The 21,267-nt window shown below is 33.8% G+C and overlaps 3 protein-coding genes and 1 pseudogene across 3 annotated transcripts; all 4 read left to right on the top strand.

Annotated features, from left to right (window-relative positions):
- Positions 2,936-4,811, top strand: LOC105175809 (berberine bridge enzyme-like 18). The gene has a single exon (XM_011098401.2). The coding sequence runs from the start codon at positions 2,977-2,979 to the stop codon at positions 4,600-4,602; it is 1,626 nt and encodes a 541-aa protein (XP_011096703.1). The 5' UTR covers positions 2,936-2,976; the 3' UTR covers positions 4,603-4,811.
- LOC105175808 (tetrahydrocannabinolic acid synthase-like) lies at positions 6,778-8,633 on the top strand. The gene has a single exon (XM_011098400.2). The coding sequence runs from the start codon at positions 6,809-6,811 to the stop codon at positions 8,411-8,413; it is 1,605 nt and encodes a 534-aa protein (XP_011096702.1). The 5' UTR covers positions 6,778-6,808; the 3' UTR covers positions 8,414-8,633.
- On the top strand, positions 11,179-12,942 carry LOC105175806 (berberine bridge enzyme-like 8). The gene has a single exon (XM_011098399.2). The coding sequence runs from the start codon at positions 11,212-11,214 to the stop codon at positions 12,802-12,804; it is 1,593 nt and encodes a 530-aa protein (XP_011096701.1). The 5' UTR covers positions 11,179-11,211; the 3' UTR covers positions 12,805-12,942.
- LOC105175807 lies at positions 16,308-17,974 on the top strand (annotated as a pseudogene).

Genomic DNA, 21,267 nt, shown 5'->3' with positions numbered 1-21,267 from the left:
TAGTTGAATTATTGAGATTAGTATGCGGGTTCTTTTTTTTTTTTTTTGTGAGAAATTAATAATCTGCTGTGGATTTATGGCTTCTTGGAAATTATTAAAAAAGTTGTTTCAAACAATGAGTTCTTTGAATTTAAGAACTCTTTTCTTAAGCAGTTGATTTTTTTTTTTTTTATTGTGTGGATTCTTATATTATTCTTTTTTACTGGAATTCGATAGTTTTTTTTGGGTCTCTTGCAGAATTATTGATGGTACTTAATGTGGTTTCTGCAATCTGTTTATTAGATTCTTGAGCTTAATGTTCTTTTTTTATATATTGGTTCTACTGGTCTTATACGATAAAATGTTATTGTTATGATTTGCACAAACAAAATAATACTAATGTTTGATTTGCTTTATAAATTGGTATTATTAATCACAACTCGCATACGAGCAAAAATACTAAAAATTATATATTTGGCATGAAGATATAATTCCAAATTATTCACGGTGGTGGAAACTATTTTAATTCTATTTTATACTTATTTATTGATGAGAATGTTAAGAGAGAAAAAACATAAATTTGTGAGGAAAAAGCAACATAAAATAGTGGATTGAGAAAATTAAATAAGTTATAATAGCATGGTTACTAAAATTAATTGAATTTATTGTGCCTTTTTTTTTTAAAAAATGAAATGATATAAATTAAAGAATACAATAAAAGGATTTACTTGATGCATAATTAAAGTCAACGGGGGAGTGGAGAGTACATTAATGTCCGACGCAATCATTAATCGCACCTTACTTGTAGCCTAAAGGCCCAATTAATCCTAAGTTTTATACTAAAGTTTTTATAATTTTTTTGTAAAAGTCTTTTGAACAATTGATTATATGTAGATATCTGTCAATCTATCTATATTGTAAAAGAAAATTCTTTTATTGTACGGACTTTTAAATATCTATATTTACCCTCTGGTTCATTTATTCAGTTATAAAAATTGGTCATAATAGTAATTTCAATATTTTTTTATAATATGATAATTATATTTTTCTTTTCTTTCTCTCAATCCACTACTCTATGTTTTCTTCTCACCTTCTTTGTGTCTTTTTTTACTCACAAACTTTTGTATTTTTAATAAATCCACAATTACAGTGTATTTTTTTTTTTTTTTGTGTCGTACCCTACAGTACATTTATTTCTTCTTATACTACGTTTATATCTTTTCACAATTTTTTTTTTATCTCAAACTATAATTCTTTTTTATATACTTACGAAAACCGCGTGCAACAACTGTAATTGAACTTTAAAAAAGAAAAGATCTGGTTATGGGATATGTATACATAGTACAAATTAGTAATATGTATACATAGTACATGTTAAATAAGTAAATTGGATTTTTTTTAAAAAAAAATAGAGTATTGGAGTTAGGTCAAGAATTTCCAATATGAATGATTGGCGAAACCTACCTCAACAAACCTCTTAATGTATTATCATACAAACAACATGAATAGTGAGGAATTGGAGTTTAATACTAAACTTCAATAACACAAAATAAATATTGAACTAACCTCAATTATTAATCTAATACGGATTTTAAAATAATCTAATCAATTTTTTATTTTAATTTAAGTTAATAATCAAATTAACCTTGATATGTAGGTTTATTTTACGACTTTCACGAAAGAAACTTAAAGGCTTATCCAGTACGGCATCTTCAGACACATCCACACATTATACATCCACGCGAAAACAGATATAAAAATCAATTCTGACAGCTTGAAATTTTTGTTGGGGGGGTAAAGAACAAATTTCAAAGTAAATACGCGTTTGACGTGGTGCAGCTATGTCAATTAATATGAACGTGCTACAATAAATGATGGTCCCTATATCCAAATGGAACTCCCGAGGTGTACTGCAATTATTGATGGGTAATTGGCATTTTGCATTCTCAAATTGAAACGATTTGGCACAACACATTTTACCATTTTAAGTATAATATTTTGCACCCTTTAATTATATATTTATTAACAATATTGTACCCTTTTATTCATTTTGGGAGACTTTTCTTGTTCAAAATTATATCAACATGAATTTAAAGATTTTTTTTTTATCAATTTAATAGCCTTCCCTTCAAAATAAATAAGCACATGACTTGCAACGAGCAAATTGTCGCATGGCCGTTGGCTTTTTGTGGCGATATTTTTACTTGTAGTCAATAATCAAAGATAGTTGTGCAAATTTTTTTGGAATTTATAGTTTTGAAGTCAGTCATGTCCATATATGTCATACAAATTTTATTTACAAATATGATGACATTTTTGGTTTGAAAATTTGCATGAGATGGTGTAGAAACATAGTTATAGAAAAGAATGAAGTAAATAATAACAAAGGGTGTAGAACCTTAGATGATAGATCATACCCATACAGTTAGAATAGATGGCCAAAGTAATAGAAATAGAGATGGTATAAAGATCATAAATTGAGGGAAAAACACTCAATATCACGTGTTGATTTATTTTGGAGGAAGACAATTCATTTATTTTTTTTATGTTTTTATTTTTCCTCTTTTTTGTTTTGATTTTGAATTTGCTCCTGTCTTGTACAGTGTTGATTTATTTTGGAGGGAAGACAATTAAATTTGCACAAAAATCTTCCATATTCATACTGACATAATTTTCCAATAAGAAAAGTTGCGGTGAATGAATGGAGGGTGCCAATAAATATATAATTGAAGAGTGCAAATTGCTGTATTCATAATTTAAAGTTGTATTTCACAAAAACCACAATAATTAATAGAGGTTGCAAAATGGCAATTGTCCACTATTGATGGTGAATTTGAATCCAAAAGGCACTATATTCACGTGCCAAACTTAGATGGCGACTTGTAATTGCCCAGTCTCCAGTTCCCACTTCCCACTCCCCACTCCCCACTCCTCAAGTAGCATTATAAGTAGAACACCGTTGTGCTCCCAAAGCACAAACTACAGCATCTCAGAATCATGAAGATCACTCCAACCATTTCCACTCTCATATTCTTTCTTTTTGTTGTCTTTTCCTGGTCTTGTGCAGCTTCTGCTGATGACCGCGTCGACGGTTTTCTTGAATGTCTCAAGGACCAAGTCGACAACTATACCTCAATTTCTAGCCTTGTTTACACCCCAATCAACTCTTCTTTCCAGTCAGTCCTAGATTTTTCAATCCGAAACCGAAGATTTATGTCAGCTTCCACCCCAAAACCACTAGTGATAATAACTCCCGAGTGCGAGGACCAAATCGCCCCTATCATCTACTGTGCCAAACAAAATCAATTGCAAATTAGAACTCGAAGTGGCGGCCATGACTTTGAGGGACGGTCTTATGTATCTGAAGTCCCATTTGTGATCATTGATTTGTTGAACTTCAGTGAAGTAACTGTTGATGCTGAGCAGAAAACTGCATGGCTTGGAGCTGGTGCAACCATTGGCATGTTATATTATAATATTGCGATTAAAAGCTCAAGACTGGCGTTTCCAGCGGGCTTTTCCCCAACTGTTGGCGTTGGTGGGCACTTCAGTGGAGGAGGCTATGGCATATTGCTCAGAAAATACGGCATGGCTGCAGATCATGTTATTGATGCTAGGATAGTAGACGTTAATGGCAATATTCTCGACAGAAAATCGATGGGTGAGGACTTATTCTGGGCCATTAGGGGAGGTGGAGGCTCCAGTTTTGGTGTAATTCTTGCATGGAAAGTAGGATTGGTGGAGGTTCCAGAAACAGTCACTGTTTTCACAATCTTCAGGGATTTGGAGCAAAATGCCACTCAACTTATTCACCGCTGGCAGTACGTCGCGCCTACAATTGATCAAGACTTATTCCTCAGAGTCATCGCTAGAAGAAACACCAGCGCTGATGGAAAGATGACAATTCGTCTTTCATTTAACTCCGTTTTCCTTGGTGGAGTCGACAGACTGCTCGCGCTGATGCAAAAAGAGTTCCCGGAATTGGGCTTAGTAAGAGATGACTGCACAGAAATGAGTTGGATCCAAGCCATCCTCTATAATACTGGATTGCCCATTGATTCACTCGAACCTTTGCTCGACAGGTATCAGCCTGATGTAGGATACTACAAAGGAAAATCAGATTATGTGCAGGAACCGATGCCCATAAGCGGGTTTGAAGGCGTATGGGAATTGTTTTATGAACCAGACGGCAAGGAGGCAGAGTTTTTATTGACCCCATATGGTGGAAAAATGGCCGAAATTCCTGAATCTGCAATTGCATTTCCTCATAGAGCAGGTAATCTTTACATGGTGCATCATATGATATACTGGGAAGCAGAACAAGCACAAGACGAAGACAAGTACATAGCTTGGGTTAGAAAGCTTTACAATTATGTCACTCCTTATGTTACGAAGAACCCGCGGGGAGCTTTCTTATGTTACAGAGATCTTGACATTGGAGTGAATAACAATGAAGGGGTGGTAACTATTGAAACAGCAAGAGTTTGGGGCGAAAAGTACTTCGTAAACAATTTCAATCGATTGGTCCTAGTGAAAACTAGAGTTGATCCAGGAAATTTCTTCAGAGAAGAACAAAGCATTCCCCCACTAATCCTACGATGGACAGGAAAAGAGGACATATAAGATTATATTCACGAGGAACATGATGTGGTCTGCAGACTTCTAGTATATGCTTCCTTTAATTTGATGTCCTTACTGCTTTGTATGCGAATTAGGGACATTTTGATGTCTGTTTTTTAGCACTAATAAATGCTATGTCATATTGTACGAATAAATTTGCTCTGTTGGTGAAAATAAAATGAAGACGTGGTTTTCTAGCCACTAAAAAGAAACTAGTTATGGTATGCTTCAATTTTGTACTGTGTGAAGAAAATAGAAGTATCGCAAAATTGCACACAAAATTAGCGCCACAAGGGACAAATTGTGTAAGTGTAGGCTAATCTATCAAAGGACCGTAAGGGTTTAGATATATAGATATTAGACGTGGGGCCCGCCATCTTTACATATACATAGTAAATAGTTTTTCATTTTTAAAATATATTATAAATAAAAATAAATATATAATCAATACATTATATTTTAAAAAAGGAAAAAACTTAAGGTATTATCAAAACAACAAAAGAATTGGTGTAGTGGTATTAAAATGGCGTGGAGCTCATTTTTAATTTAAAAAAGTGTAAGTACAAATAATTAGTATAGATGATCTAGTTGGGGTATAATTACCATATCTGAAAGTTGGTTTGACGGTATCATTAATTGTTGTTTGTGAGTATAGATAGTCTTTTGTTTTTTTTATATATATTAGTATAGATATATTTTTCACTATAAAATAAAATGATATTAGTGACAAACTATTATGTGATAATTTTAAAATCACCACAACAAATATGTATTAAGTGACAATAATTTTTATCTTGTCACTATATAATAATTACAATTTTTACAAAACAAAAGTATTTATTAAAAGTATAAAATTCATTATTGTAACAAACTAAAGTCTTAATTGTATATTTGATCCCGTAATAAAGGATCTATGGCCTTTTTAGTCCATAATTTATAGAAATTTATTTTTTGTCTCAAAACATTAAGAAAAATTTCAAAGTTCGTCCCATTAGCAATTTTTTGTTAAATTTTAACGAAAAGTTACAATGTGTAATTAGTTTGTCAACTAACTCATTTTTTTTGGCCTTGCTGTATGTGGGATGATGAATTAGAAGAAAATCTACCTCCTGAGTCAAAAAGCAACAAGGACTGCCAAAAAGAAATACACAGTAGCACAATCACCTAACATACAATTGAGATTTGAGTATTGAACATATTGCTTGTTTTGTGGATAATATTGAAAATCACATATACTATTTTTTTGCACCAATCTATATTTTCTGCACTTTCATTTTTTCACAACATCACAATATTAATTTATTATAAAAAAAACATGTTGAAATATTACTATTTTCTTACATTACAAATTATTATGAAAAAACACAAAAATAAAAAAAGTACGAAAAAGAGAGAGCTACAGGCTCATTTTGACGGTAGATTTCCATCCACTTCATCACCCACGTGCAGCAAGGCCAAAAAAATGAATAGTTGATAACTAACGACACTTTGCAATTTTCTGTTAAAAATTAATGAAAAATTGTTGATAGGACCAATTTTTGCAATTTTTTTTAATGTTTTAGGACTAAACACAAATTTTAGTAAATAATGAGACTAAAAAGAACACCAATACTTGCTTGTAGGACCAAATATGCAATTTAACCTTATTCTAAATTAAAGACAAAACAAAGATATATTGCCTACTTCCTTCATTTTCTGGTCCGGAGGCAGATATTTTATGAGTATGAGTGGCTATAAAGGCTTGTATAAGGGCAGATATTCGGATTTCGTTCAACTTATTGCATTGATTTAAAATAAAAAAACAAAACAAGAAACTGGAAGCCTAGTACAAAAATATTAATTAAATGATCAGAACGAAAACTACAGCGACAATGACAACGTTTGAACTTTCTGTCAAGGAAGGAGCGGTGTATTTCTTTTTATACTTTCTTTTGCTGAATAGGAATGTGATATCGTAAGTCAAATCTCATCGTAATTGAACTTGATTTGGATATTAATTTTCACCAAATTTAGTCCGCTCAAGAATTTTCCACCAGTCTAGATGTGCTAAAAAATTCCACCTCGTGAAGCAAAACGGGAGCAGATTGTCAAACCTGATGTTGACATTACAGAAAGCTTTGATTTGAAAAACCCGTAATGTCTTCTGATCACCGTGCATGATATAAATGGACGCTTTTGTGCTTCTTCTCCACCAAACCAACTGGCCCCAATGGAGATTCCAAGCATTTCAATCTCCTTCCTATTCGTTTTTCTTGTGGCCCTTTCCTGCTCGTGGCCTGTTGATTCCCAGGGCCAGGTGCATGCTTTTCTCCGATGCTTGTCCCTTCACTCCAATAGCTACTCTGCAATCTCCAAAGTTGTGTATACCCAACATAACTCTTCATATGTAACCCTCCTCCAATCCTCCATAAGAAACCTGAGATTCACATCATCCTCCACTCCTAGACCTCTGGTTATCGTCACGCCCGTGGACGAATCCCAAGTTCAGGCTACCATTCTGTGCTCCAAAGAAAATGGAATGCAGATTAGAACTAGAAGTGGCGGCCATGACTACGAGGGACTCTCTTATGCGTCCGCAGTCCCATTTGTCGTCATCGATCTGATAAACCTGAGTGAAATAACAATTGACGCCAAGCGAAAAATTGCATGGGTTCAAGCTGGTGCAACAATTGGGCAACTTTATTATAGGATCAGCCAAAAGAGTAGAACCCTGGCATTTCCCGCAGGAACATGTCCCACTGTTGGGGTTGGCGGGCATTTTAGTGGAGGAGGGTACGGGACATTGTTGAGAAAATACGGCCTTGCTGCTGATAATATCATCGATGCGCGCTTGATAGATGTTAATGGAAGGATTCTTGACAGGAAGTCCATGGGTGAGGACCTTTTCTGGGCCATCAGGGGTGGTGGAGGTGCCAGCTTTGGGGTTATAACTGCTTGGAAGCTGAATTTGGTATCTGTCCCAGAGACTGTAACTATATTTTCTGTCCACAGGACCCTGGAGGAAAACGCAATCGCACTCATTCATAGATGGCAGTACATTGCTCCCAATCTTCCTAAAGATATGTATCTTTCATTCAGCGTAGGTAGAGCAAATTCAAGTAAAACTGGAAAGAAAACTATAGTAGCAACATTCGGTTCGCTCTTTCTTGGTCGGGTCGATAGACTACTTGCATTGCTCGGACGAAGCTTCCCGGAACTGGGTGTAAAAAGACAAGATTGCACTGAAGTGAGTTGGATTCAATCGGCCCTCGCCTCCGGGGGATATACTGTCGAAGTATCTCCGGAAGTCCTTGCAAGCAGAATCCCTCTAACAAGATTATACTTCAAGGCGAAATCAGACTACGTGCAGCAACCCATTCCAGAGGACGGGTTCAAAGGCATATGGAAATTATTATACGAAAACGAAGCAGATAGGGCACTGTTGATCTTCACCCCTTATGGCGGAAGAATGAATGAAATTCCAGAATCCGCAATTCCATTTCCTCATAGAGCTGGAAACTTGTATAAAATTCAGCACTTGGTATACTGGGATGAACCAGGGATGGAAGCATCAAGAAGGTATATAAATTGGATCAGAAGATTATACAGTTTCATGACTCCATACGTTTCCAAGCATCCAAGAGCTGCATACATCAATTATAGGGATCTTGATTTGGGAGTCAATAATGTGGGCAACACTAGTTATGCACAAGCCAGCATCTGGGGACTTAAGTACTTCGATGAGAATTTTAATAGGTTGGTTGGGGTGAAAACCATGGTTGATCCGAGTAATTTTTTCAAGAATGAACAGAGTATCCCGCCCATTTACTTGTAGGAAAGAAATTTGTGGAAGAGGACACACCATATATATAGATGTTTATGATAGACAGTAATAACAAACTTCGACTTTTAAGATTGTACTAGGAATAATAAGTCTGTAAGTTTCTACTTATATCAGCAGTACAGTAAAAATGGAAATTATTCCCTCTTAATTATTTTGGGGAGAAACGCCAAATTGAGCATGCTTTATAATTTGCTTGTGTGGTAGTTGGTTGACATAATATGATATGCTTCCCTGAATTTGGCTACTCTCCATTTAATTATTCATTTAGTTAAAAAGTTATTTTACTGCACCAAAGAAAGGAAAAAAATTGCTCTCAAATAGCTTTTCAGAATTGGATGTACATAAAAGAACATTATGTTGTGAAATTTTGATGCTCTTTACTTAGGTACTGTTCAAATATTATTTTGATTTATCATGTAAGAATATAATGATGTCATTAAATTTGGTCAAATTAAATCAATCAAATAGCAAGTGTGATACATTTGCCACATAATTAGTCGCTTTTCCTAAATTGTATACCAATTGCACTTGCTATATAATTCATTTAGGTTCGATCAAATCTAATTAGAATTTCATTTAAATTCGACCAAACTCAATTTGAGTTAGAATTTTTTTAGGATGGTACCTCTTTATAGTGTTTGGATTTGTATTTTGGATGTTTTGTTTTGGTGTTTTAAATATATAGAGAAAAAAAATAGAGATAAATAAGTATGTGTTAAGATAGATGATATGTTTGGATTTGTGCTTTAAGGTAATTTAAAATATTTTAAAATAAGTGGTGTAGGTTTGATGTTGAGATTTGAGAGACAAATATTAATGTTAATTATCAAATCATATCTCTTATATATATATTTATATATAAATATTGTATATTTAATATTATATTTTTTAAAAATAAAAATCACTGTTCATTATCAAATCATGTTTTTTATATTATATATGTTATATATATAAAAAGTTAAAAAATAAAAAATACATAAATAAAGTGTAAAAAATAAAAAATAAATATCAAATGTATTTTATCTTATATCAAAAAATGCTCGGAACACATTTTTCTATTGCTAATGGCCGAAACGAATTCCGTGTCGGGCCTTTATCCGAAAGGTTTCTCTATTTCATTTCTAATTGTTATTTTCTGAACCTAAAAGTTATTTTAGTATATATGAGAAAAGGTATTATAAAAAGTTATATCTATGCCACGTCGGGCCCAGTCTTTGAGTACGAAGATCTGAAAATAGGCCCAAAATCAGAAAATTCGCAGCACAAATGATTGGAAATAAAATATATATTATGATGAAGTCAAATATACCATCTCGTCCAACCACCTTTTCACATTTGGGTCAGCGATCCCATTCCAATATCCACTATTTATGTATTTTCCGCGATATGATTTTTTTTTTTTTTTATTCAATGTTGTAATCCCGTCTTCAGATCTACCTGATTTTTCTTCTTCTTATTTCTTTATATTGAAGGAATAATTATATTAAAAATCTCAATATCATTACACTAATTAACTATCGATACATTTTTATTATTAGGAGTGCATGGTTTATATAATTATATAAAAAACAAAGATAATTTGCGTAAACAGACCATAAATCGTCGAGATATAAATACAATTCTCCCTTTAATTTCTTAAATATAATTGTGCTTACACCAACATAATTTTGACCAAAAGTTTAGTCAAAGTTCAACTAAGAAGCCCTAATCAAAAGAATTATTATTGTTTTTAATTAATAATATACCAATATTAGTAGTGGTGGAGAGTTATGCAGCAACACCATATCCGATCTCCATTAAACCAAGATTGAATAAACAAAGATAGAGTTAGACGTCTGACTTCTCCTATTCTTCTACACGTACAAAATTTCATAATTAGAAAAATCTGTAAATCACTATTTCATTATATATTTTGAATTAAATAATATTTGATTTTATATTTCATTGCATGTATAAAAGTTATATCACACATAGTTATATTTAATAATACAGAAAATCATAAAAATTAATAGGATTGCAGTCAAAAGGTTTTGCAACTCATGATGTAATTAGACAGCTGCATATACCAACCAAATCAATTCATTTTATCATATTATATATAATTATTTCTTTCTTTCCATTTTTTTTCCCGTTTTTAATCCCAACAAGTTATACATTGCTTCTTGATTTAATACAAAATATACGTAGCATGGTTATTTTGTTCTTAGTTCTAGAGTGATTTGTACTTGGAACTTTCTTGTAAAATTAAAGTTTATCTAGTAATCAATTACACGTCAAATATATAAAATTAACAAACGCAGCCAAAACAAGACTGCATAATGATTCTAGGCTTTGTACCATGCTATGCCGATTAACTGTATTGAACTCGATCGCTGCCTCAACATTTATCACCTCCTCAATATATACAAAATAACTGTCAATTTGTATGAAACCTGGATCAGCAAAGCGTCAGCACTGACATTTTGTAAGTAGCTAGGAAGATGAGAGTTTCTGGAAATAGTGTGAAGTTGCACGTGTTTGGAGCAATATTCATCAACCCGGATCTCACGAATGAATGATGTACTAGAATGTCAATAGCTGATTATGTTACGTAACAATTCTTGTTATTACTTTATTACTTCTCTTCTTTGAAACTTTCATTGGTCAATATATTGTTGGAACTGGAAGATGTACATTTTTTTATTACTAATTATTTTATTCGACGTGTCTGCCCGTTTACTTCTCTATATAATCTAAACTCAGAAGCCCTTTTTCGTATCATATCAAATCAAATAAAACAACTTGGGAAAATGAAAACGTCAATCATTGCAGTGTTTTCTTTGTTTTCAGCTCTTCTTGTTTCTGTCTCATGGGCTACTTCAAATTATACATCCCACCAGGCTTTCGTTCAGTGCCTGGAAACTCATGATTCCGATCCCTCTAGTCCAATCTCTGCGGTTCTCTACACCCGAGACAATTCTTCATATTCTTCTGTTCTGCAGAATTACATAAGAAACCTGAGGTTTAATGAGTCCACAACCCCGAAACCACGACTTATTGTCACTGCATTGCATGTTTCTCACATTCAAGCCGCCATTGTTTGTGCGAAAGCGCACGGTCTGCAAATGAAAATACGGAGCGGAGGGCATGACTATGAAGGAATCTCATACTGGTCTGATGATCCCAATTTCTTCATCCTGGATTTGTTCAACTTGCGATCAATCAATGTTAGTATAGAAGATGAGTCGGCGTGGGTTCAAGTTGGCGCAACTCTTGGTGAAGTCTATTACAGAATTGCTGAAAAGAGCAGTACTCATGGCTTCCCCGCTGGGGTTTGCCCAACAGTTGGCGTGGGTGGCCACTTCAGCGGTGGAGGCTACGGCAACATGATGCGAAAATATGGCCTTTCTGTTGATAACATCATTGACGCGCAGATAATCGACGTTGACGGGCGGCTTCTCGATAGAAAATCCATGGGAGAGGATCTCTTCTGGGCTATTACCGGCGGTGGAGGATCCAGCTTTGGAGTCGTTCTTTCATACAAAATCAAACTGGTTCGCGTCCCACCTACAGTAACAGTTTTCAGAGTTCGGAGAACATATGACGAGAATTTCACCAATCTTGTTCACCGTTACCAACAAGTTGCAGCTGACAAGCTGCCCGAAGAACTATTCATCAGGCTCACGTTGGACGTCGTGAATGGTACCAACCGGGGTACGTTTCTCGCCCTGTTTCTAGGAAAGTCGCAAGAACTTCTGTCGGTGATGAACGAGAGCTTGCCTGAACTGGGATTAGATCAAACAGATTGTGTGGAAATGAGCTGGGTAGAATCAGTGCTTTACTGGACCAATTTCCCAACAGGAACCCCAGCTGATGCTCTTCTGAGTAGGGTCCCTCAGGTTCTCAATTATTTGAAGAGGAAATCTGATTACCTCAAGAAACCCGTCCCCAAACAAGGGTTAGAGCTCCTATTCCGGAAAATGGTGGAATTACAAACTCCAATGCTGACATTTAACCCGTACGGAGGTAGAATGGCTGAGATTTCACCGTCAGCGAAACCGTTTCCGCATAGAGCTGGAAACATTGCCAAGCTTCAATATGCTACAAATTGGAATGAAGAAGGGGAGGAAGCTGCAAACCGCTACTTAAATTTGACGAGAAAGCTATATGACTACATGACTCCATATGTTTCCATGGCCCCCAGAGAAGCCTTTCTCAACTACAGAGATCTTGACATAGGAATTAACCACAACGGGCGGAATAGTTACTTGGAAGGAGCGGTTTATGGGGTGAAGTATTACAAGGATAATTTCAACAGGCTGGTGAAGATTAAGACTAAGGTTGATCCCGACAACTTCTTCAGAAATGAACAAAGCATTCCGGTCTTCCCATGGAGGAAGTAAGAATTCTTGCATGCCAGCTAGCTAGTCAGGTCCTATGTTGGATTAATTAGTTTTTAATTATTTCAGCTGTTCTTGTACCAAAATATATACTTCAATTAAATTTGTATTTAATTTCAATAAAAAAATATTACCTGGTTATGCTTTTTTCTCCTTTAATTTGACAAATACTAACCCAAAAGAAAGAAATTATGAATATATATAGGGTCACAGCATGAAGCATGAAACATGAATTAAAAGAAAAAAAAAACAAAATAGTCTTGAAACTTTGTCTTTATGTTTAACACTTCATCAACAAATAATATCATACTAATTAAAGGGACAATAATTAATTATGGTAGCTAGTTTAATGATAATCCTCTCAATTTGTCAGTCATAATTCTTGAAAGTTGAGGTTATATTTCGGGCAATGGCCAAGGGCAAACCATAATCCATGCAGCCACTTTCCTGCGGCTGATTGGGATCCTCTATTTTCAGTTCATGTTTCATCTCCTGTTCCATCTACTGATGGACGCCGTGTGTACAATTTTGAATGAAATTTCTGATAAGGTCTATGGGGAAGAGAGAAAAAAATATTTAGTTTTATTAGTATGATCTAATTAAAAAAAAACCCAACACACAAGAGAGAAATATTGTCAAAATTCAATTTCTTCACCTTCTTTTCTTTCTTACGGACATCACATTCTTTATTAAAAGTTTTGTTTTCTTTAATTGATGGGTTTTTAGTTATTAATTAACAATCTTATAGTTATTAATATGAATATTAATTTAATAATATTGATGTATAAAAAATTTAATATTTTATTAATGTTATGCATACATTGACACAATCATATTGTGTGATTTTACTGAAAATAATAATACAAATAATTTTTTTAAAAATGTAATTTTTATTGGGAATGTAATTTTAATAAAAACATACCATTATTTAATAATAATTTAATATATTTATGCATATTTTTTACAAAATGTTTAGTTTAGTAATGCTGTATACAAAGAATTGACAACAATCATATTATGTTACTTTGCTTAAAGTAACAATACCAATCAATTTGTTTTAAATATAATATTGAGTGTTTAGTAATGCTGTATACAAAGAATTGACAACAATCATATTATGTTACTTTGCTTAAAGTAACAATACCAATCAATTTGTTTTTTTTTAAATATAAGTATTATTAGAATATATGTTGTTTAAAAATAAATTTTTAATAATAAACACATGCTATTAAATATTCTAAAAACTTAGTTATTTATCACGTAAAAAATATTTTTCATGGATCTTAGTTTAGTACACTCGCAAAAATTATTATCAACAAACATTGCATCACTATAGTAAAAATTATTTACTATAATTATTTATTTCTCATCGGGAAAAAGAAAATTTTCATCCTATAATTTTGATTTGAATTAAAAATTATCACACTTTGTATAAATTATTTTAAATTCATAAAACCAAAAAAATTATTTTCTATTGTTGTTTGTAACTAAATTTTACTAAACTTAATAAATTATATAATGTATATAAACTGCATAAATTTTTTTGAATTATTATTTATTAATTTTAGTAGAACTTAATTATATATACAAATAGAGTATATATAAATAAAATTTTTAATTTAATAATTTTAAATAATTATTAAAGTGTGTAATTTTTTAATTTGAACTCACAATCTAGTAATTTTATTTTATTAATATATTAGTTGAATTATTTAATATTTTAATAATTAAAAGGTGTAATTTATATAGAGATTTAATTAAAGAAACTTAATAAAATAATTTAAGTTTGAATTAAAAATTAATACAAATAATAAAAAAATTTGGGGGACCACATTAGTCGTGCCCATATATATTACTTTGACACTTCCTATACCTTTTGGTAATTATAGAAGCACCCCTAAGAGTATTTCTATACTTGAAAATTCATATTAAACTTTGACCAAGTCAGCAAGGGCATTTTGGAGTTTTAAAAATTATCAGGGTGATTTCTGTAATTTTAAAAAGTGTGGGTGGTTTGTGTAAAACAGCAATAGATGAAGGTGTAAATATAATTATATCATAATATAATTATTAAAATATATTTATTTTTATGCTGTAATTTTAATTTAAATTATATAAATTTAAAAAGTTATATAATTTTTTTGGAATTTTGGTATTTGAATAATGCCTAGTTAGCATTAATGGCCATATGTCATCACATGTGGCTGTATACATGTATAAATTATCAAAAATTTAACAAATTGCTTGCCACGTTGGCACTTTCCCTCTGGTTTTCAAAATATCACTATAAAATCATGTAAAAAATTGATTCTGTATATTTATTTTTTGATTACTTTGATGTTTAACCTGTTTATTTCTTATCTGTAGAACGCATTATGTTCAGCAGACTGTTGAAAGAAAGCATTCAGGGCAGTTCTGAAGGGCGTCAGGCAACTCCGACTTGAAAGAGTTCTGGCGGTACCCCTTTTCCAGCGATTCCCAAGGGAAGGGCCAACCCCTTAGGGATCTTCTAAGCGGGAAGAGTGGAGTTCCTCTAGTCAACTTCTGACTGCAGTCTCCTCCAAGTGGTCACGCAGTCCACAGCTGCCCCCCCTCCTCCCCCTTCGCTTTCTCCTTCTCGAGATGCAAGAGGATCTTCCCCTCGTCATCAGTAAGTTCTTCCCGAACTGGGGTCTTTACATGCAACACTCCCTTCTGCGTGAGTGTGGTGGGGAGTTTGGGCTATTTTCTAAGCTTCTATAGGGGCTAGTACTACCACTGGACAGGAGGTTGCTATCTTCTATCTCCAGGGAGGATTTGATTACGCTCATATCCTGCCAGGTTAGCATGGTTTTCTTTCTCTAAAACTTACTTCCTCTCACCAATTGATCGAAGTTGTGGAGGAATTGTGTTCAAATCTAGTTACGTGAAATAACAAAATGAGATAGTGAGGTGAACGATGAGATCAAAATTGGGTGGAGTAAAAGGAAAACGAGGACAAATTGATAAGATGTATATATAATGCAGGCTAATATTAATGTCAAATTATGCGACTTCAAAATAATCAAATTAAGTTTTTTTTTTCTTTTTAAAGTCCATAATCAAATTAATCTTGGTATATAGGTATATATTACGGCTTTCATGAAAGAAACATAGAGGCTTATCCAGAAAAGCATCTTCAAATATATCCACATATTAGATATCAATATGACAACTTATCTATAAAATCAATCTCTGTCGGCTATATTTTTGTTGAGGGGTAAAAAACACATTTCAAAGAAACACGTCTGTGGCGTCGCGGAGGTCATGTCAATTAAGATGCATATGTTGCCACAATTAAATGATGATCCAGTCTCCAAATGGAACTCACAAGCTCAATTATTGATGGTAGACATAAATTCAGACGGCACGATCACCTTCCAAACTAAAATGGCGACAAGTAATTGTCCAAACACAGTTCCCACTTCCCACTTCAGACTCACCAAGTAGCATTATAAGTAGAACACATTTCTGCTCCCAAAACACAAATTACAGCATCTCAGAATCATGAAGACTCCAACCATTTCCACTCTCATATTCTTTCTTTTTACTGTCTTTTCGTGCACGTGTGCAGCTTCTGCTGACGGAAACGTCCATGGTTTTCTTCAATGTCTCAAGGAAGAATTCCAAAACTATTCCTCAATTTCTAGCCTTGTTTACACCCCAATCAACTCTTCTTACCAGTCTGTCCTAGATTTTTCAATCCGAAACAAAAGATTCATGTTCGATTCCACCCCGAAACCACTAGTGATAATAACCCCCGAGTACGAGTACCAAATTGCCCCTATCATCTACTGTGCCAAACACAATCAATTGCAAATTAGAACTCGAAGTGGCGGCCATGATTTTGAAGGACTGTCTTATGTATCTGAAGTCCCATTTGTGATCATTGATTTGCTGAACTTCAGTGAAATAACAGTTGATGCTGAGCAGAAAACTGCATGGCTTGGAGCTGGTGCAACCATTGGCATGTTATATTATAATATCGCGATTAAAAGCCCAAAACTGGCGTTTCCAGCCGGTTTTTCCCCAACTGTTGGTGTTGGCGGACACTTCAGTGGGGGAGGCTGGGGGTGTATTGCTCAGAAAATACGGCCTAGCTGCAGATAACGTTATTGATGCTAGGATAGTAGATGTTAATGGCAGGATTCTCGACAGAAAATCGATGGGTGAGGACTTATTCTGGGCCATTAGGGGTGGTGGAGGTTCAAGTTTCGGCGTAATTCTTGCATGGAAAGTACGATTGGTAGATGTTCCAGAAACGATCACTGTTTTCACTATCTACAGGGATTTGGACCAAAATGCCACTCAACTCATTCATCGCTGGCAGTACGTCGCGCCTAACTTCGATGAAGACTTATTCCTCAGAATCGTGGCTAGAAGAAACGTCAGCGAGGGTGGGAGGATGACCATTCGTGCAGCATTTAACTCTGTTTTCCTTGGTGGTGTCGACAGACTGCTCGCGGTGATGCAAGAAAAATTCCCTGAATTGGGCTTAGTAAGAGATGACTGCATAGAAATGAGCTGGATCCAATCCATCCTATATAATACCGGATTGCCCATAGATTCACTTGAACCTTTGCTCGACAGGTTTCAGCCTGATGTAGGATACTACAAAGGAAAATCAGATTATGTGCAGGAACCGATTCCCATAAGCGGGTTGGAAGGCGTATGGAGACTGTTCTATGAACAAGAAGGCAGGGAGGCAGAGTTCTTGTTGACTCCATATGGTGGAAGAATGGCTGAAATTCCGAATAATGCAACCCCATTTCCTCATAGGGCTGGTTATCTTTACAAGGTGCATCATATGGTGTTTTGGGAAGCAAAAGATGCACATAATGTTGACAAGTACATAAGTTGGATTAGAAGGCTTTATCGTTACGTAACTCCTTATGTTACCAAGTCCCCTCGGGGAGCTTATTTCAATTATAGAGATCTTGACATTGGAGTGAATAACAATGAAGGACCGATAAGTATTGCAACAGCAAGAGTTTGGGGTGCCAAATACTTCAATAAGAATTTCGATCGATTGGTTCAGGTGAAAACTAGGGTTGATCCAGAGAATTTCTTCAGAGATGAACAAAGCATTCCCCCACGCCGATGGATATAAAAATATTATTTCACAACTCAAAGCATCAACGAATATGTAGATATAAAAAAAATCTACGTTTACTCTCAATTGATTTATTATTGACTTCTTTCATGTTAAATAAATCTTTTTATTACCAAATATGCTCATACATTTTCACGCATTTAATGCATGTAATAAAGTATACTATCAATGTTAGAAGGGTAATTTACTAAAAAAATTATTTGACCTACAATAAATTTGTAATAAGTCAATCGATAGTAAATATCATTTTTCATTCAATTTTTTATTTAATATCATCAAATTCAGTAATTTTGAGTTCATTAAATTACTTTATGATAGTAAATATCATTTTTCATTTATTAAATTAATATTTAATTATTAACATAGGAGACAACGACAGTTAATGATTTGGGGGTTTTTTTTTTATTCACTAAACTTTAGGGCTCTTTCTTTGTGTAATTTTACTATTAAAAAACAATTGAAAATATTCGTCCATTTTTCTATAGAAACACACAATTCAATATATTTTAACTATTTTTTTTTTATTTTGTACTAACATAAAATCAAATCTATACATAGCAAAACGAATAATTAAGCAATTTTGACGGAATGCGAATTTCTAATAATTTTGAATTTATTAATAATAAAAAAATCTCATCTATTTTAAATTAAAATTATAATTTGTATTTATCTTCAAAATTAGCTTTTATCTATACTAGATTCTACTTTCAAAATTAGAATACTAGTTTTATTTTGAATAAATCTAAATTTTAGGATTTCTTTTATATAAGTAAGTTTGCACTGTTGTATATAATAAGAAAATTATTAAAATTTGACATATTATTATGTAATTTAAAAATATTATAAATATTCATACACAGCAGAGAGTTCGTAGCATACTAAAATGCACACATAGTTCAAAATATGACCAAACGGAAGCTTGATGCAATAGCCACCACTTCGCCAGAGAACCGTCGTTGTATTTCCCTCACTTTTGGACCACATGCCCCAATTTGGAACCCAAACCTATGCAAATTATGAAGTTGAATTCAAACTCTAACCTAAATTTGAATCGAGTCCTAAGTAACTTCCCATCACATTAAAAATAACATAATTATAAGTATCTCTCCATTATTTAAAAATATAAATATCTCTCTCAAATTAAAAAATAATTATACAGCCTTAGACATTGTAATGGATATTACTATTTTACCATTATTGATTTTTTTTAAAATAAAAAAAATGGTGAAACAATATAAAAAACAAATGAGGGTGGGCAAACTAAATTATCTATAGGAATACTGATTCTAAAAAAATATGTTAGAAAATTATAATACATATTTATAATTTATAATTCAAAAGAATATTTTGATCAGTTTATCATAAAAATTAAATAAAAATCTAACGAAAGCTAAACAATTCAGTTCGTTATTACAAGTTCATTAAAATTTAAAAAAGTATTTGTAATTTTTCAATTCTTGGTCCTGTTCTGACAAAGCACAGTTAGAAAACATTGAATGGGGCTTAATTATGGCATTATAATACCTAAGTTAGTAAAAAGTTGGTCCAAGGTAAAAACCATGATAATTAGTACAATTTTCACTTAATTGGTATTTGAAATTGGTGAAATATTTATAGATGATCTTTTATTAGACCTATCATATCATGTAATGGTTTCACTGATAACCATCCGATGGAAGAATGAAATGATTTTATAATAAGATCAAGTCGGATCAGACCACACCCTAAAGAGAGTGAACTCTTCAATTAGAAATGACTTCTCATCAAGTAGGAGTCTGCACGAAGAAGGAGATCCTCTTCACCTAGAGACTTGTTGCTTTTAGGAATAGACAAGGAGGAATTTTATCTATAACATCCCGCCTTTCTCACTAACCATACAGATCCCCCTCAGCAAGACTCCTGTTATAGGGGAATCTTTCCTCTATAAGTAGGGGACGTCCCCCTCGGCAAGCAGCCCCCCCTTAGAGACTGTAGAACTCTTCTTACTGCTACTCTATTACTTTGGTGCTCTTATATAAGGAATACTCGCTTTCATCATAATTTCTCTTCATAATTTTTATATTTATCTATCTTAAATTTGGGACTAACTTAAGTATTGGAGTGCTAATATTTTGTTTTGTAGGTCCTCTTTCTCAAAAGCCTTCATTCAAATAGCCCAAATTCAACATAAAAATTCAAGATTTGGAGCCGTGCTAAAATCGCACGCATCACTATTAATATATCCTCGGCACATTATACTATAGGATCGCCGAGAAACGCTCAATACTAGAATTGCCAGCAGCTGAATGCCCAACAGTTGGTATTGGCGGGTACATTGGTGGGGCTACGGAGGAATGCTCAGAAAATATGAGTTGGCTGCAGATAATGTTCTTGATGCAAGAACAGTAGATGTCAGTGGCAGGATTCTCCATAGATGGGTGAGGACTTATTCTGGGGCATTAGGGATGGTGGAGGTGATAGTTTCGCTGTAATTCTTGCATGGAAAGTATAATTGGAGGATGTTTCAAGAAGAGTCACGGTTTTCATAATCCATAGAACTTTAGAACAAAATGCCACTCAACTCGTTCAACGCTAGAAATACACTGCGCATAAAATCGACCCAAATTCGTGAGTCCACATAACAAGGGTGAACGACAGCCAGGATGGAAGGAAGATGACTATTCATGCTTCATTTCTCTCACTTTTCATTGGGTAGGGTTGACAAATTGTTTCCTCTGATGCAAGAAAGTTCTCCAGAATTGGGCTTCATAAGAGAAGACTGCAAAGAAATAAGATGGATCCAATCCGTCCTGTATTTTGCCGAGTTTCGTATCACCTGAAATTTTGCTAAACAGGACACAGCCCAATTTAAGATACTTTAAAGGAAAATCCGATTATGTGCAGAAACCCATCTCCCAACGCGGGTTTAAGGCATGTGGAGACGACTCTATAGACCAGAAGCCAAGGAGACAGATCTTCTTGATCCCATATGGTGGAAAAATAGCTGAAATTTCTGAATCTGCAGTTCCATTTCCTCATAGGGCCGATAATCTTTACAAGATCCCTTTGGCATACTGGAAAGAAGAAAATGCACAAAACTCCAACAGGATCATATGTTGGATTAGGAGACTTTACAGTGACTCCTTACCTTTCCAAGTTCCCACGAGAAGCTTAAGTCAATTATAGAGATCTTAACATTGGAATGAATAACAATGAAGGAGAGAGAAGTAATAAATAAGTAAGCATTTGGAGCAGGAAGTAGTATTTCAAAAATAATTTTAATTTGGGTGAAATTATGTTTGCTCCAAAGAATTTCTTCAAGACCGAATAATGCATTCCCCCACTCCGACGGTGAA

This window comes from Sesamum indicum, linkage group LG12 (genome assembly GCF_000512975.1).
Source record: "Sesamum indicum cultivar Zhongzhi No. 13 linkage group LG12, S_indicum_v1.0, whole genome shotgun sequence".
NCBI classification, from domain to species: Eukaryota; Viridiplantae; Streptophyta; class Magnoliopsida; order Lamiales; family Pedaliaceae; genus Sesamum; species Sesamum indicum.
Note: the sequence above shows the minus strand (reverse complement) of the source record. Positions and strands in the feature narration are given on the sequence as shown.